This window comes from Cyprinus carpio, chromosome B10 (assembly GCF_018340385.1).
Source record: "Cyprinus carpio isolate SPL01 chromosome B10, ASM1834038v1, whole genome shotgun sequence".
NCBI lineage: Eukaryota > Metazoa > Chordata > Actinopteri > Cypriniformes > Cyprinidae > Cyprinus > Cyprinus carpio.
The window spans coordinates 17,290,449-17,307,328 of NC_056606.1; the positions used below are offsets into that span (position 1 = coordinate 17,290,449).

Below are 16,880 nucleotides of genomic sequence, written 5' to 3' on the forward strand. Positions count from 1 at the left end.
TTTTGACATTTTTTGTTAAAAAAGTGTTACATTACCTCTTGAAACTTTAATATAAAAGTTTAAAGCCAATAGTAGCCAATATGGAAGCCCGTTTCTTCCACAGAAAAAACAAATAAAAATAAAACATAAATGAAAAAGGTAATTGCAAACTTTTATCTCATAATTCTGAGTTTATATCTCACAATTCGGACTTTGTTTCTCGCAACTCCGAATTCTTAATTTCTTTCCTCGTCAATCCGAGTTTAGCCTACATCAAAAAACATACATTTTTCCGCACTGCGTAAAAAATTATAACGGTAATTTCGACTTTTTATCCCACATTTTCTTTTATTTATTTATTTGTTTATAGCCTACCTCATAAGGCAGCTTGACTGCAAAAAACTGAACTATAGGTCTACTTCTGGATTTATGTAGCCTACTTGATGAAACATTTAAAATAACGGAGGTTATCTTCGATAGAAAAAAACCGTGGCACATAAAGACAGTAGAGAATAGCCCATAAATTTACATTTAATCGTCAAGACCGAGTATTTCGCTAAAACAAGTAGCCTAACTTAGGCTTTTTGAAGGGGCCAAATTCAGAGGGTTCTCACCCGAGGCATTATATCTGTTCCCCTCCCATCACCCTCTATTCTCCATCTCTAACACTCATTCTTCTATCCCAACTCAAAAGTTTGAATATGTGAGGACTGTTAACATGCAGAGAGCAGCAGCATTAGTATTCCGCTCAGACAGCATCGCCCAGACTCTGCGCTAATGAGATCTGAACGAGCAAATCCTCTTTCACAGCTGGTCTCCATGTTAGCAGATCTCATAATAAAGGTTATGTATGTTAACAAAAACTCTTGGTCTGATCAAAATATCGATGCTGAGCGAAAGATCCCAAAAATGTGACAATGTAAGAAGTGTTGCCTGTTTCTAATTTCGGTGTAGCCATGGTGATGGCACTTGCTTGAGATACAATGTGGGATCAGATGGTTAAAGTTAAGGAGAGACACACAGGACGGTTTAGAGGAAAGTCTCCAACTAACAGGAATTCCCGCAGGGAGTTTTGAAGTGAATGCCAGAAACTCAAAAAGAATTAAACACGAACGGAGTGAAAAATAACAGCACTCTTGGCTGTAAATGAGTAAAGGATGAGACTTCTCTCACTGCTTAACCCAGCCTAAACTAGTTTGCTGGTCTTAGAGGATTTAAACTGGTTTCCCAGCCTGACCTACTGAAAAGTGCTCAAAACCACTCTTAAACCAGCCATAGACCAGCCTAGTCAGGTTAGGAGCAGGATTATTACTGTAAAATTACAGTAAATAAATAACACTAGGCAATTCAAATTCAATATTCATTCATATACAGCACACATAAACCTTTCAGAACCAGATGTAAAACCAGACACGTTTTAAACACCATAGACACAGATATTCTCATAAATTGGTCGCCACCATGTGGTCACATTGAGAACTGCAGTATCAGATATACTATAACGGTTCAGTACCGACCTTGAGTTCAGTGTTGTCCTCTCTTGCTCTTGGACTATTACTGTTGATATCTGCAAGAAACTGAAAAAAAAAACATCACAAATGACAATATAACACCTTGACAAAATGGATTCGCATTTGCAAAACAATGTTTTCCAAAATATCCATGTCAAAAGTGCATCAGTCAGAAAACGTAAAAGCCGACTGTCAAAACTACAACCAAAAATAATCTTTGCACATATAAAAGCATTATACAGGTTTCATTTCTTTTTATTATGACAAATGTACAAGATAGTAAATCATATGAAAGAAATTACAATACAGTTAACAAAAACATCCAAAAAAGGAACAGACGAACACAAAGGACATTTCTACAAGCTAAAACCAGACAGCATCTGTCCATCTGCTGTCAAACTACATCAGCCAGATATCTTAAACACTGGAGTCGGCATCCCTCATGACATGAATATCAAATTAAACATTTTTATATGAAATACAAATATATACTGTGTCATTATAGGCTGGGCCTTGATTTCAAATGGATGTCTGTACCTTTGATTTTTAAATTACACAAGAATTGAAAACCAGCCCAATACTGTTAATAGACCACCTCGGGAGAAATGCATTGTGGTCTAGTACCTAATGATGCTCTTGGTCTTAGCATGTCTAAAACTGTATTTGTAAAAAAATCAGAGAAGTTTTATTCTCAAAATCTGATGCCCTAATGCCGCAAGAGCCAATAAATCAGACTAAAATATATGTGCATGCCAAGCATAAACAATGTACAAGACATTTTTACACCAATTTAACTGTCTGTTGGGTTTTACATCAAATGCTTTTTCCTCTAAGAACAGACCATTCTTGGAAATGTTTTAGCAATCAGTGGAAATAGGACAGAGAGACTGAAAACCCTCAAAGAAGACAAAACCGAAATAAACGCATGAAAATGAGACAGACGTGCCCACTTTGGAGTGGTACAAATGTACCTACAAAACAAATTATAAACAGCTGCAATCATAAAAGGACTGCCATGTATACTTTAAATGATTTAAAAATGCTTCTAATATGTTACAGCAGAAAACTACAGATATACACACCAGGATAATGCAAGATCATACAATATTTCTCAAACGTGTTCTTACATCTCAGAGGGGCATCTCACATCACGCTGCTCTCGGAGAGGTCGAAATCATTCAAATGTCACCAGCAACGTGAATTTCGGTCTTTAAAAACAGACAAAACCAGGAGATGATGAATCTCTTCCTGCATGTCTTGTAAGAAAAATGTATTGCTTTGTAATTGATGAAGAACAAACAAATCATACACATCATTAGTATGCTTTCAAAACTAAAGCAAAACGTTACAATGATTATATTCATATATTTATATAAAGAAAATGAATATAGTGCATTGAAACACAGACATAAGCAGGACACGATGGGCAAAGGAAGAATCCCTTAGATGGAATACCTGCACTAAAATGAGATGAAAAGCACTAAACTTCAAGGAATCCCTCAGAAAAACAAACTGCGCATCGATGTGGGTGAGAGTCCTCAGCATTTTATCATCCTCGAGTGGGAGATTTGGCATTTGACGCATTGAAAAGCTGCCAGAGTAAATAGTGTTTGAATTCAAATCAAAATGTGGTGCTAAAACAGCCCGAAGCAAGAGAACTGGATGCAATGTTAGTATGTTGGCATAAGTAAATGAGCAATTTTTCACCATTCGACACCTTCCAGGAATCTTTTGCTCTATTGGTGCGAGCAGCTGATAATTTCAGGTACAAATTCTATAATAAATAGTATAACAAAACAAAGCTTATAATGACATCACTTAATAAAAACATTTCTTTTTCCCCCACCAAATGACACTATGAAACCAATCGGTAGAAATTCAACTTCCACTCCAATTCGATTATAAAAGAATGTTAAAAATGGCCTCGGAGTGGAAACGAACGCTAACGATATTTAGCGTTGCATGGAACCTCACTGAAATGAAGGCTCCGCCCCCTCTGCACGGACTCCACCCACTTCATGTGCAACTGACAGCAGTGGAGATCAAAACACATGTAAACTCGACAAATGTCTATGTCAAGACGTGTGAGCATGGCTGTGTGATTAGTGTAAAAAGAGGTTTTAGAGGTTGTTTCCAGAGAGGGTTTGTTTGAGAGCGACTGCCCTTATCGAACAAAAACAATACTTCAGAAGGAATATCTCGGGGAGTCTCTTAGAAGGGTTGCAGTCTCCTTCCCTTGATACTTTTGCTCAGTAAAATATTTACAGCTATTATTCATGTGCCACCTGGCACATTTAACAGGGACAGCTGACGTGATCCGTGGTGAAAATAGGATGAGGGTCGGAAAAAAAGGAAGAATACCAAGTTATAACTGTTCACTGTTGCATACATAGTCTACAAGGTCTGTGACGCCCAAAAGGTCGTCTTCATCTTCGTCCGGCGCTGCAATCTCCATGCCATTCGGCGCTATGGATACTGCTGAGGGGGCGTTGCTGTTTTTAGCCGTCACTCCTGCCCCGGGTCGTGGCATGAGACCCTCCAAACCCTTCATTGGGCTCTGTCCGTTAGTTGGAGGAAGCTCCACCAAGGTGTAGTCCAGTGGACTGGGCCCTTTGCCAACAGTCTCCTCTGTCTCTTTCTCCGACGGGCTCTTCTTCACCTCCTCTTCACTCTCGCTGTCATCAGAGTCGATGCGGTTCACACGCTTCCGGATGGGCCGCTCCTCTTCCTCGGATTCATCTGAATCATCATCATCATCGTCATCCTCTGACTCCCTCCGGCGTTTAAGGGACAGGCGTCTTCGACGTTTCCTGGATTCTTCCTCGGATGAGTCCGCTCTTATCTTCTTGGGCTTCCGGTCTTCTTCATCAGATTCGGCTGACTGGAAACTAACTGGAGGAGCAAAAGACAATAACATCATTTAACATTATGCATCAAACACACATTTAAAACAGCATTTTTGGTCATTAGTTTAACATATGACCCAGACAGATTAATTGACCAATATTTTGCATAAAATATTTTTATATGTAAAGAACATATACAGTATATGAACATGTAAAAATACATACTATAATTAACAATTGGTATCAGTAAGATTTCTTATATTTTTAAAAGAAGTCTCTTATGCTCACCAAGTCTGGATTAAATTGATAAAAAATATATAGTAATAACAGTAATATTGTAAAATATTATAATTTAAAATGTTTACAATTTTAATGTATTAAATATAATTTATTCCTGTGACAGTAAAGCTGAATTTTCATCAGCCATTACTCCAGTCTTCAGTGTCACATGATCCTTCAGAAACTCAATATGCTGATTTGCTACTCAAGAAACATTTCTTATTATCAATTTTAAAAACAGTTATACTGCTTAATATTTTTGTGGAAACCGTGATTTTTATTTTTCAGAATTCTTCGATGAATAGAAAGTTCAAAAGAAAACAAAATAACCTTAAAGTCTTACTCCACCCCAAAATGAAAATTCTGTCATTAATTACTCACCTTCATGTCGTTCTAAACCCGTAAGACCTTCGTTCATCTTCGGAACACAAATTAAGATATTTTTGATGAATTCTGAGAGCTCTCTGACCCTCCATAGACAGCAATGTAATTAACAGGATCAACGTCCAGAAATGTAGCAAGGAGATCAGTAAAATAATCCATGTGACATCACGGGTTCAACTGTAATTTTACGAAGCTACGAGATTACTTTAGGTATGCAAAGAAAACAAAAATAACGACTTTATTCAACAATTCTTCTCCTCCACGTCACTGTAGCACCATTTTGGAGTATTCACTAAACGCAAAAAGAGTTTGCTTTTCTGTGTCAGCCGTACCACACGGATACGTTTTCTACATTTATTTACACTTTGATTTGAATGAAAACATCGTATCCGTGCGGTGCGGTTTCTGGACGTTGATTGGATTACTTACAATTCTGTCTATGAAGGGTCATATATTTTTCGAAACAAAAATATATTAATTTGTGTTTCGAAGATGAACAGAGGTCTTACAGGTTTAGAACGACATGAGGGAGAGTAATTAATGAAATAAAATCATTTTGGGGTCGAGTAACCTTTTAAGTAGAAATCTTTTGTAACATAAATCTTTACAGTCACTTTTGACTGATGCATCCTTGCTGAATAAAAGTAATAATTTCTTTAAATCAAACAAAAAAAATAGAAAAAACAATGAATTGAATGGTAAAGTATATTATGTACATATCAGTCATCCAGGTTTCTATGTATAGCTACCAGCTACTGAAAAACCTCTATCAGTCGGTCATAAAATAATTCTAGCAATATTATATAAGATACTGGTAACATTACAGTCATGTTTGTATAATGTCAAAATGATATAATGACTGAGCCTTATGCCGTGAAAATGCATAGGTGTAAATGGCACTGACCTTCGCTGTCAGAGCTGGAAAGACGTCTGCGTTTCTTCTTTTTGTCTTTGTTGGTGCTGGCCTGTGAGCCGTCAGAATCTGAGTTTTCACAGTAATTCACCTCCTGCTTACGACTCCGATAGGACCGCCGACAGCGGACGTCCAGATCACTGGCACTGAATTCACTAGAGCCTTCTGTCGCTGCATGCAAACACACACACACACAAACAAACAAAACAAGACAAACAAACAGAAATATCAGTGAACAAACAGTAAACCACAAGTACGGTACAAATTCAACTCAAATTTTTTATACTAATTTTTTTTTTTCACCTTCAGAAAACATTTGTCTACCTCAGCAGTTCAAACATAAATATTATAGCAGCTTTTCATTTTTAAATGAAGAATCTGAGACTCTTAATTTGAAATGTTTTATATTTATTTTTACACATTTAAATAAACTATATAAAAACTTCTACAATATTAAAAAAAACTGTCAGAAAACATAACAGGGTTGTATTTGTATAATTTTTTGCATTAAAAAGTATTATTTTTTTAATAAATGCCTCACCCATCTCCTCCTCTTCCTCCTCTTCATCAGTTTCCAGCTCCTCCTCATCAGAGTATCCTCTCGGTCTGCGTCTTCTGCGTGGCAGCTGTCTTCTCCGCGGGCGGACAACATCGCTCCCGAAGTCACTATCCTCATAGGAAGGGACTTCTGCTTCACTCTCCGCATCATTATCAGAGGCCACAAACTCCTCACACTCTGAACTGCTGACCAATCAGAGCAGAGTAAGTGTCACTTCATTGACAAGACTCTGTGATTCTCTTGAATTAAAATCAGTTTAACATTACCTGTCGCTGAGACGGAACTCGTCTTCACTCTCTTCCTCGTCCACGGTGCTGTCAGTGTCTAGATCATTGAGACGCCGCCGCTTCTTCTTCTGAGCTGCACTGATTCGCCGCGGCCGCCCGTTCTCCTTCCCATCTTCCTGTACGATGGTGGATATCTCCTTCTCTCTGTGGCCTGTGATGTTCGCCATGTCCTTCCCCCGGCCTGCTCCTGTGTATTGACATCTCTGATCAGTCTAAACTTTCATATCCAAGCTCAAATATCAACACTAGTGTGATGTATGAAAATGCTCCTCTACCTCCACCTTCTGCCTCTTTAATGTCTTCCTCGATTGCCTCTTCGATCGCTTCATCAAACTCATCAAATCTGATGAAGATGTAACAAACAGTGTATAAACAATTATGTATATAAACAGCACAAGATAACGAGCAAGTAGACCGACATACCTGTAGCTTATGTATTTCTTTGCCCTGGTTGATCTCCGTCCCCAACCTTTGCTCTTCTTCACATCCTTCTTCTCTTTCACCACCTCCACTTTTTTTTCCTCCACTTCCACCCAAAAAATATATATGTATAACTACAGAGTTTTACTACGATGGGGTAGGGAAGATTTTTTTTTCAAGAAATTAATACTTCACTTTAGCAAGGATGCATTAAACTGATCAAAAGTGACATTAAAGACATTTATAACGTTATAAAGGATTTCAATGTCAAATAAACGCGTTTTAACAAACATGTTTTTTAAACTTTCTGTTCATCAAAGAATCCTGAAAAATTTCTCAGCTTCTACACAATGATTAAGCGGCACCACTGTTTTTATTGATAATAATAATAATGTTTCTTGAGCACCAAATCAGCACCTTATGACACTAAAGAGAGGAGTCATGGCTGGTGAAAATTCAGCTTTACCATCACAGGAATAAAATGCATTTTAAAATATATTAAAATAGAAAACAGTTATTTAAAATTGTAAAAATGTTTCTGAATAATGCTGTTTTTTCTTTATTTTGATCAAATAAATGCAGCCTTAGTGAGCATAAACCACTTCTTTCAAAAACAAAAATCATACCAACTTCAAACTTCTGAATGGTACAGAAAATTACGATTATGCATTATAGAATTGAAAATACTCCAAATATTTCTTTATAATTGAAAACGGTAATTAAGCTTAAAATGTAAACAAACTTTCTATGTTTTTTTTATCATTTCCTTAAATTTATCCTACTATCTTAAAATCATAGCTTAGCTTTGTGATAGCCGACATTTCATACTTTTAAATGCTCTTTTGTAAAAAATAAAAATAAAAAAAAAATAATTGACATTAAATATTCATACTAAGTATTCACAAACTTCAATAAGCACTGTGGGCACTTACGGAGGGTGTGATGATGTTCTCTACACTGATGCCAACATACACCAATCGCTCTTTCCTGTGAGACAAGAATAACAATGTTTCTGACAAGAAAATAATTTCTCACATATGCCATCATCCTATTGCACAATAGATTGATAAAGGTTAACTGGATTAATTTAGAAACTTTTCTGCAACTGGTTCAAACTAATTCACTTCAGCTGGTCTAAATAGCTCTTTATTTACCTTCGCTCTGCACGTTCTTTCTTTTTGAGGGCGGCATCCAAATTCTGCAATTGCTCTTCGAGCCTGTCGCAAAGTTGCTTCTGCAAGAGAAATGAAGAGCATCAGCATTTAAATAGCCAGAACTGTGCCTTTCTGTAAAGGAAATCCTGAAATCTGAATTGACTCACATGCTGGCAGGGGGGGCAGAACCATTCCCCGTCTGGAATGATCATGAGCGGAGGCCGCAGACAGGCAGTGTGGTAACCGCTGTCACAGGAATCACACAGGAGTATCTAAGGGAACAGAAATGAGGGGTTAAAAGCAGCACTTCTGAATGTGAGAAGATAAAGATATTTTGCAGAGTGTCGCACCAGCTCGGGATGGTTGGGAAGGCCACAGTGTTTGCAGGGGTCGTCATTGGGTTCATCATTTTCTGATGAGGAGGTAGAGTCGTCAGAGCTGTTTCGCTCTCGGTTTCGGTTTCTCCTTCTTTTCCTGGTCTTCTCCACCTTAAAGTCTTCATCGCTGTCGTCCTCCTCCGTCTCCTCTTCCTCACTCTCACTCTCCTCGTCATCATCGTCATCGTCAGAACTTTTCCTTTTACGTCTCATGCGAGACCATGGTTGTCGTTTCCGACGTCTCCCCACCTGCTGAATGATGAGTTACATTATGAATGACCTTCAATTATGAAATCTCTACCACTCAAAAGGTTTTTTTTTTTAATAAATTAATATTTTTTTTCCAGAAAGGACCCATTAAATTGACCGAAAGTCACAATAAAGACATTCAAAATACTACAGAAAAATATATTAATTCTACAGTTTTCTAAGCCATATATTGTCCTTTCCTAACAAACCATACATCAATGGAAAGCTTATATATTCAGATGGTGTATAAATCTCAGTTTCTCAAAACTGACCTTTATGAATGGTTTTGTGGTCCAGGGACATATATTTAAGCAAAAAAAAGGTACTCATACCTTTGGTTTTGTTTGGCCATCTGGCTCAGCATTCCTTGGTTTCCTTGGTACAGGATCCTCATCCTCTTTGTCTTCGTTTTCCTCCTTTTCTTTCTCAGACACCGGAGTCACCTGCTTCCGCTCCGCTCTCCTGTCCTGGATCTCCACAGCTTTAGCGGTGGGTCTGGAGATTCTCGGAGATCTCCGCAAGCACCTTCCGTCAGTCACCTCAGACTCTGAATCTCCCCTCACCTCTTCTCTCTGAAGTTCTGCCTTCCTCCTGTGAGCTGGGATTTTGATCTTCATGCGAATTCCTTCCTGTTGTGCCTTTTCTTCTTGTTCTTCGCCTGTTTTATCCTCATCCTGATTCTCCAGAGCTTTCTTTGGAAGCCGTCCTGGTCTTTTACTGCTTTTCACAGCAGCAGTGCTTTTTTCTTGAACATCCTCGGAAGCCTCACGTTCTTCAGAAGTTGCGTTTTGCTTAGATTGTTTGCTTGAAGTTGTGTTTTGATCCACAGGAACATCAGTTTCCTTCTTACTTGCTGTTGTAGTCTCACGTCCCTCCTCAATAACCGACTGAATTTTATCAGCTTTACTGATCTCTGAATCAACTTCCATTGGCTTCTCTTTGTTCCCTTCCTTTGAATCGGGTTCCTTTTCATGTTCTCTATCAGAAGGAGGATTCTCTGAACTGTTGGATTCATCGGGTCGTTCTGTAGCTTTAACTTCTTCCGAGCTGATTGCAGCTTCACCCTTTCCATCCTTGTCTTTTGACATTTCCAAATCCTCATTTTTATCAGTTTCAGCTGTATCACATTTTTCCTCACGGTCTATTTTCTCTGTGGTTTTTGGTGTGCTTGGCTTATTCGTTGAATCAGAAACAGATGATTTTTCAAGGTCACTTGATACTGGCTTAGGGGAGTCGGACTGCTCTTGCATTTTGTCTTGAGGACCACCTGTATCTTCAGAAGGTTTAGAGGTAATGGACTCACTTTCTCCATTGGTTGAGAGCTTGTCTCCTTCAGATATACACTGATTTTCAGTTTTTGAGACATTGGCAGTTGGCTCTTTTTCTGTGGTAGTGTCTACAGAGCTGTGAGGAGGTTTCGTTTCTTCAGTGTTCACTGGCTTTTCTGTGCCAGAAAGTGGTTTGATTACTTCACAGGAAGACTCCTCTGTTTTAGATGATTGGAATGGTTCAGTTTCCATCAGCGAGGAAGCAGCTGGATCTGTTTTTTTATGGTCTTTAGGAGATTGCTGAATTTCTTCTGTGGGGACTTTGTGTGACTCTTCTTCTGCGAGATCTTTCTTGAATTGTTCATTTGGAAGATTTTTCACTGACTCTTCTTTTGATGTCTCTACTTTCGAGAGATCTTTAATTGACTCTTCTTTTGCTGGCTCATGTTTTGGAAGATCTTTTATGGACTCTTCTTTTGCGAGATCTTTTGATGACTCTTTCACTGCTTCTTTTGAGAAGTCTTTAGTTGACTTTTCAGTGGATGTCTCTTCTTTTGAGAGATGTTTCGTTGACTGACATTTTGCCAGATCTTTTGTTGGCTCATCTTTTAGGGAAAGATCTTTCATTGATGATTCTTTTGTTGACTCTCCAGGCAGTGTTGACGTATTTACTTCAGTTGCATCTCTATCATCACTACTGGGAGACTTTTTATTGTCAGTTACTTCTTCAGAACCAGGTGACTTTTCTGATTGTTTAATTACTGATGAGGGCTTTTCTTCTCCAGGGATCTTTTCATGAGATTGAGAAGTTTCAGATTTTTCCTTGTTCTCTTCTGCAGTGGCGGCACAGGATTCCTCAGATTTCTCCACTTCCATCTGCTCTTCAACACACAATCTGGTTTCATTTGTGTCCATCTTCTCTTCCGTCTGGTCATCCTTTCTCTCCTTTTTTCTCTCTTTGGATTTATCTAAAACAAGAGGGAGTTTCTCAGAATTATTCTCTTCCGTGCTTTCTTTTTGAAGACTCTCTGGCCCTTTTTGTGTTTCACTCTCAGATGTTGTAAGGTGAGGGATGTTGTCAGCATGACCGTTGATCTTTTCGGCATTCATTCTGCTGTCATCAAAGCATGTCAGTGATTCTTTCACAGGAACATTTCGTACTCCCATGCTGCTGGTGTCAAAGTCTTCCCTTAGTTTCATTTCCCGCTTTTTCAGGGGGATTTTAGCTTGATGGTCATTTTTCAAAGCTCTTTGAGTCTCTTCTAAAGATTTTCTTTTTACATCCTCTGCTGCATTCTTTGAAGATGTTGACAAGTCCTTGACTTTCTCATCCTCATCCTGTGGCTCTTCTTTGATTGATCCAGTAGTGCCGTTTTCCATCTCCAAATGTTTCTGCGGCTCTTCCTTCACCTTTAAACCTTTTTCCGACAAAGCATCTGTGGTCTCTGCATTTTCTTGCTTTGCATTTTCCTTCTCCAAGATGTTTTCCTTATTTTCCGATGCAGATAAATCATTTTGTGACTTCTCATCTCTGATCTCCACTGGAATCCAAAAACACAGAGATAAAACAAATCAGTAAAACACTCCTAACTCAAGCTGTGTTCAGTCAATACTTAATATAAATTTTTAGACACCTTCAGCTCCCTCTTTTTTCCTGTCTTCTTCATTCTCTGGGTTCGGACTGTTACTAGATGAGCCCTCCTCCTGATCCTTCTTTACTAAAAGTGCTGGATCAATCTGAGTCTTCAACAGTCCAAGGATTTGAGCCAGGTCGTCTCTATTTCTAAAATGAAAAAATAAAGTTGTGGTTTTTATTATTTTTTGTTATGAAGATGTGGTTTTTATGCCACTGGAAATTGATTGCAGAATGCCTACCTTACTATACACTTCCAGGATGACCCATCCAGATCATCCTGTTCTTCCACATAGACCCTTACATTATTGTCTTGATCAAGCTGGAACCAGTACATGAGGCCGTCTTTGTCTCTGCCAATTGGCTGAAGACGCATTTTATCTGGGTCCTCTTCATTGATAGCGGTTTTAAACTTGATATTGTCATCAAACTGGCATTCACACAAGTACTGTTTGAAAAACAGAACATTGTCAAGTTACATTGGGTTAATAAAAACAGAAATGCAATACAAATGCAACAACAGTTTTTACAGATAATTGTGAGGCTCAAATGCAACTACATTCGGCGGTGTGACATTAACAGATTTTCCCACCTTACCTTCAATATTCCTGTCTTACACTCCACTGTCATCTCTCGATAACCCTTCTTTTCCAGCTCCCATGCCCATGTGGTGTTAAACTCCTGACAGATCTACAGAGTAATAAAGAAATCAAAAATGAAACATTGATGAGGCTAATATTGAATTAACACTGTCAAGTGCTCATTGTGCTCACAGCTATTCACATATTCATTATGAAATAATCCATAATTCACAGCAGTTTGAATGTGATTGTTAAAAGTAGAATGTCCAGTCATCTAATACTTAATTCATTGTTAACAGTGATTTTCTCACCTTAATGAGATTTTTCTCCCATCTGTCTGCCGACACAGACTTGCCAATTTTCCTTAGTAACTTCACATGAAGATCCACGAGGAGTTTGGGTACTGAGGATATATAAATATTTCAATATTAAAGCAACATGTAATGCATACTTATAATTTACTAAGGCTGGATGATATGGCCAAAATTTATATCACAATATATTTCTTAATTTCCCTCGATACGATATAATTCCGATATCGATATGAACACTATTAAAAAAGCCTCGTAAAAATTGCCAAGAACACCCACAACAGATGTCTTTGTATACAAACTTATGAAAAATTAATTTGCTAAGTCTATGACACCTCATTTAAAACCATATAATATTTTAGAATTTTTTTTTTGTTTTTTGTATTTAGCCTCAATACAAAAAATAAATGTGAAATCACTGTCAAATAATCGTCTCAGACTCACCCTTATTAAAATTAATATCTTTAACTTCAAACTATAGGCTAATATATACTACCAGTCAAAAGCTTTTGAACAGTAAGATTTTTAATGTTTAAAAAAAATGTTTAAAGTCTGCATTTATTTGATCCAAAATACAGCAAGAAAAGTAACATTTTGAAATATTTTTACTATTTAAAATAACTGTTTTATATTTGGAAATATTTTAAAATGTAATTTATTCCTGTGAATTCAAAGCTATATTTTTAGCATCATTACTCTGATTACATGATCCTTCAGAAATCATTCTTATATTCTGATTTGCTGCTTAAAAATAATTTATTATTACGTTGAAAACAGCTGAGTGAAATTTTTTCAGGTTTCTTGATGAATAGAAAGTTCAGAAGAAGAACATTTATTTGAAATAGAAATATTTTGTAACATTATAAATGTCTTTATCATCACTTTTGATGAATTTAAAGCATCTCTGCTAAATAAAAATTTATATAATTTTTTTTCACAAAAAAAGAAAGAAAGAAATCATGCTGACTCAAAGCTTTTGAATGGAATAGTGTATAATGTTAGAACAGCTTTATGTTTCAGATAAATGCTGATCTTTGGATCTTTCTATTCATCAAAGAATCATGAAAAAAATGTACTCAAGTCTCTTAAATATTAATAATCAACAAATCAGCATATTAAAATGATTTCTGAAGATCATGTGACACTGAAGGCTGGAGTAATGATGCTGAAAATTCAGCTTTGATCACAGGAATAAACTATGTTTTAAAATAAAACAGTTATTTTTGTCTGATTTGTGTATCTGTTCATTCAGCAACATAACTAAGATGAACACATCTGTGTTCTTAAGTGTTTGGTCCAACTTCTTAAGTAGCCACGTAGGATCATTTACATCCATCAGCAAAAAAAAAAAAAAAAAGATATAAAAAATAATAATAATGATGTTTTTTGATTTTTTAAGAACTACTTTTTTGGGGCAAAAAAATGTGAGAAACTGGTAATGGTTTGTAAGCACTAGTGTGTAACTTATTCATGCGTGAACATTAAATTTGCATCTAAAGTAACTGCACTATGACAAATGCCTTGCATTCCTGGACACCTGGACATTTAATATTGCTGTTGTTCTTGTACCTGACATCGTACCCTACATGTTTCATTGAAGTATTCATATAAATGTTTATGACTGGCAGAATCTTTCTGTCTCTACTATATACATACCATAGCTGCTATAGTTTCAGCTAAAATACCATTACAACTACATTTTCTGTTACTTCAATAAAACTGCAGTAATTTAAAAGGACAGTTCATCCAAAAAAAAAAAAAAATAAAAAATAAATAACTGCATGGAGAAAAGACAGTCATACAGGTTTGGAAAAACATGTGGCTGAGTGAAGAATATCAATTTTAATTTTAGGTTTTAATACTATCAACAAAACATATCATTTATACGTAGAAATGTATTACAGTTTTAGTGTACTAAACTAATTTAGTGTACTACAACTGAGGCATTTTGGACTTATACATAGTTGCTATATATATATATATATATATGTATATATATATATATATATATATATATATATATATATATATATGGAATAGATGATGGATATAACACATTGTTCAACAAATTGTTCGTCAGTTCATCTTAAACACACCTAACGCTTTTACAATGCAACAAAACCATCAGAGATACCAATAAAAGTGCTTATTGTTAACTTTCACCAAAGTTTGACAATCAAAATAATCCCATATTGTCATTTCTCCCTCTCAGCGGCGCGAGCAGGAAGTTTACACGTTCTGCGCATGCGCGCTTTTCGCATCGCACTAATTCATGCCAAATTATTACTTAACTATGAATAAACATGATTATTTAATTCCTCTCAATATGAGTGTAGATATATGCAAATACAAGTGATTTTCCATACGTAAAAGGTCGCATATAAACGCAAATAAAGCAGCAATGCGTTTCTGTGCGCTGTGATGAGTAAATAAAGCGTAATAAAAGCTTCCGTCGGGCGAAAGCCCGATATTAACGGCAGAAACGGCGCTTTAGAGACACAAACCACGACAAAAACACCGACACCCACGGGTGGAGTACCAAACGGCCGGTTTAAACGCATGAAAAGCGGCTGGAGAGCAACAATGGAGGAGCGGCTCACCCGCGCTGCTCTCCTGCAGACTGCGCTCCAGCTCCGGGAACGACAGCTCCGGCAGGTCCAGCAGAGCTCCATACCGCTCCACAAACGAGCAGATCACGGCGAAGCTCGGGCATAACTCCGGGGAAGAACCGTCCGCTGCCTCCGAGGCAGACATTATACCGAACAGAGCCGCTGGAGGACCACAACCTTCCCACAATGCACCGCGACTATGGCAGACACATGGCCCAGAAGCCCTTGCGTCGGAGATACTGAACTGATGTAAACAAACCACGAGCAGCAGCAGAGAGACGGAGAGCGAAGAGAGAGGAACAGAAACAAAGGCCCCTAAATCCAACCACTTAACGATATTAAGTAAAAACAAAACAAACACGTAGACAAACGAAAGAAAAATGAACACGTGACACTGCAACAGAGGTAAACTGCACTTAGGGACTCTTTCTCTTTGAGAGAGAGAGAGATTTTGAATAAAGAGGACATGAAAGAAATCCAGACAGGCAGAAATACTAACAGGAACTAATGGGGAGAGTATTGGTAACATCTTTTCTGTTGTTTGCTGAAAAAATGTGGTGTTATATATTGTTATGTGTTTTTTTTATTATAGGGTATTGTTGTGAACTGTGATTTTAAGATCACTAACGAAGTGAACTCTTGTGTATGAGTACATCTCATTATGCATTCATAATGAGTCCAGGTGAGTTAATGAACTGTTAAAGTCATGGGTTACCAGCAGAGGGCGCTGTCAGGTAACTATATTTATGATATTTATCACACTGCCGTTCCTATAGGAGCAGTCGAGCAGAATGGATTTGTTCATTAAATGGACAATTTAATGTTTTTAAAGAAACATTTTGTGTACAATGTAAAAAGATGTAAGCTGCAATTGTTGCCATAAATAGCTATTTCGTCCTGATTTACCACAAAAATTAGTTTTGTTGCTATAAATTAATGTAGGTTGATTCAGGGATGTTACATAATAATTTTGGTTTGAATGAAATTGTTTTCAGTGTCCTCTTTATGCTGAAATTCGTTCTGCGGTTGTTTCATAACCAAGGCCTATTATTTCATAATAAATCCAATGACTTTGCTATTCCTGGTATAAACATTTTTCAGGCTCATTATTTTATTTGAGAATGTGTTTATGTATTTTTACAGCTCTACTGCTGTCTTATTGTTTAATATATGCCTACAAAGTTTAGTGTGTGAGAACATCATGGTGTGGCATTTTTGATCCATTGTATTATGCATTCTCAGCAAAAAAATTAAATTACATTAAAAAAAGATTGATAAGGTTTTGTTTGTATTTGCTGACTATAACTACAGCACTTACATTCACAACCCCAGGCAATTCCTTGTTTCTTTCCCTCCCTGTGGTTATTCTCTTTCTTCTCTCTCGGAAACATGCAAATGTTTCCTTGCCATCACACGCACAACAACAACTTATACTAACAGAAACTTGAACCTAAACAATCTTACAGTCTCCTGAAATGTTTTGTTAAACAAATGTTAATGTAATATAACATTTACATATT

At 37.0% G+C, this 16,880-nt stretch overlaps 1 protein-coding gene across 4 annotated transcripts; it reads right to left on the bottom strand.

The window, feature by feature from the left end:
- Positions 1 to 1,727: 1,727 nt before the first annotated feature.
- On the bottom strand, positions 1,728 to 15,827 carry LOC109106448 (remodeling and spacing factor 1-like). 4 transcript variants are annotated; one of them, XM_042732965.1, is made up of 16 exons: positions 15,352 to 15,827; positions 12,752 to 12,843; positions 12,457 to 12,549; positions 12,102 to 12,307; positions 11,861 to 12,009; positions 9,291 to 11,767; positions 8,683 to 8,958; positions 8,500 to 8,604; positions 8,333 to 8,412; positions 8,111 to 8,165; positions 7,182 to 7,291; positions 7,034 to 7,101; positions 6,738 to 6,945; positions 6,454 to 6,656; positions 5,904 to 6,083; positions 1,728 to 4,382 (listed from the first exon to the last, which is right to left on the bottom strand). In XM_042732965.1, exons 1-16 carry the CDS (start codon positions 15,503 to 15,505, stop codon positions 3,856 to 3,858), a joined length of 4,983 nt encoding a protein of 1,660 aa, XP_042588899.1. In that variant the 5' UTR covers positions 15,506 to 15,827; the 3' UTR covers positions 1,728 to 3,855. The 4 variants fall into 4 exon arrangements, with proteins under 4 accessions (XP_042588899.1, XP_042588900.1, XP_042588897.1 ...); XM_042732966.1 differs by having other exon boundaries at positions 6,454 to 6,653; positions 15,352 to 15,826; XM_042732963.1 differs by having other exon boundaries at positions 8,683 to 8,961; positions 15,352 to 15,825.
- Between the last annotated feature and the right edge of the window lie 1,053 nt (positions 15,828 to 16,880).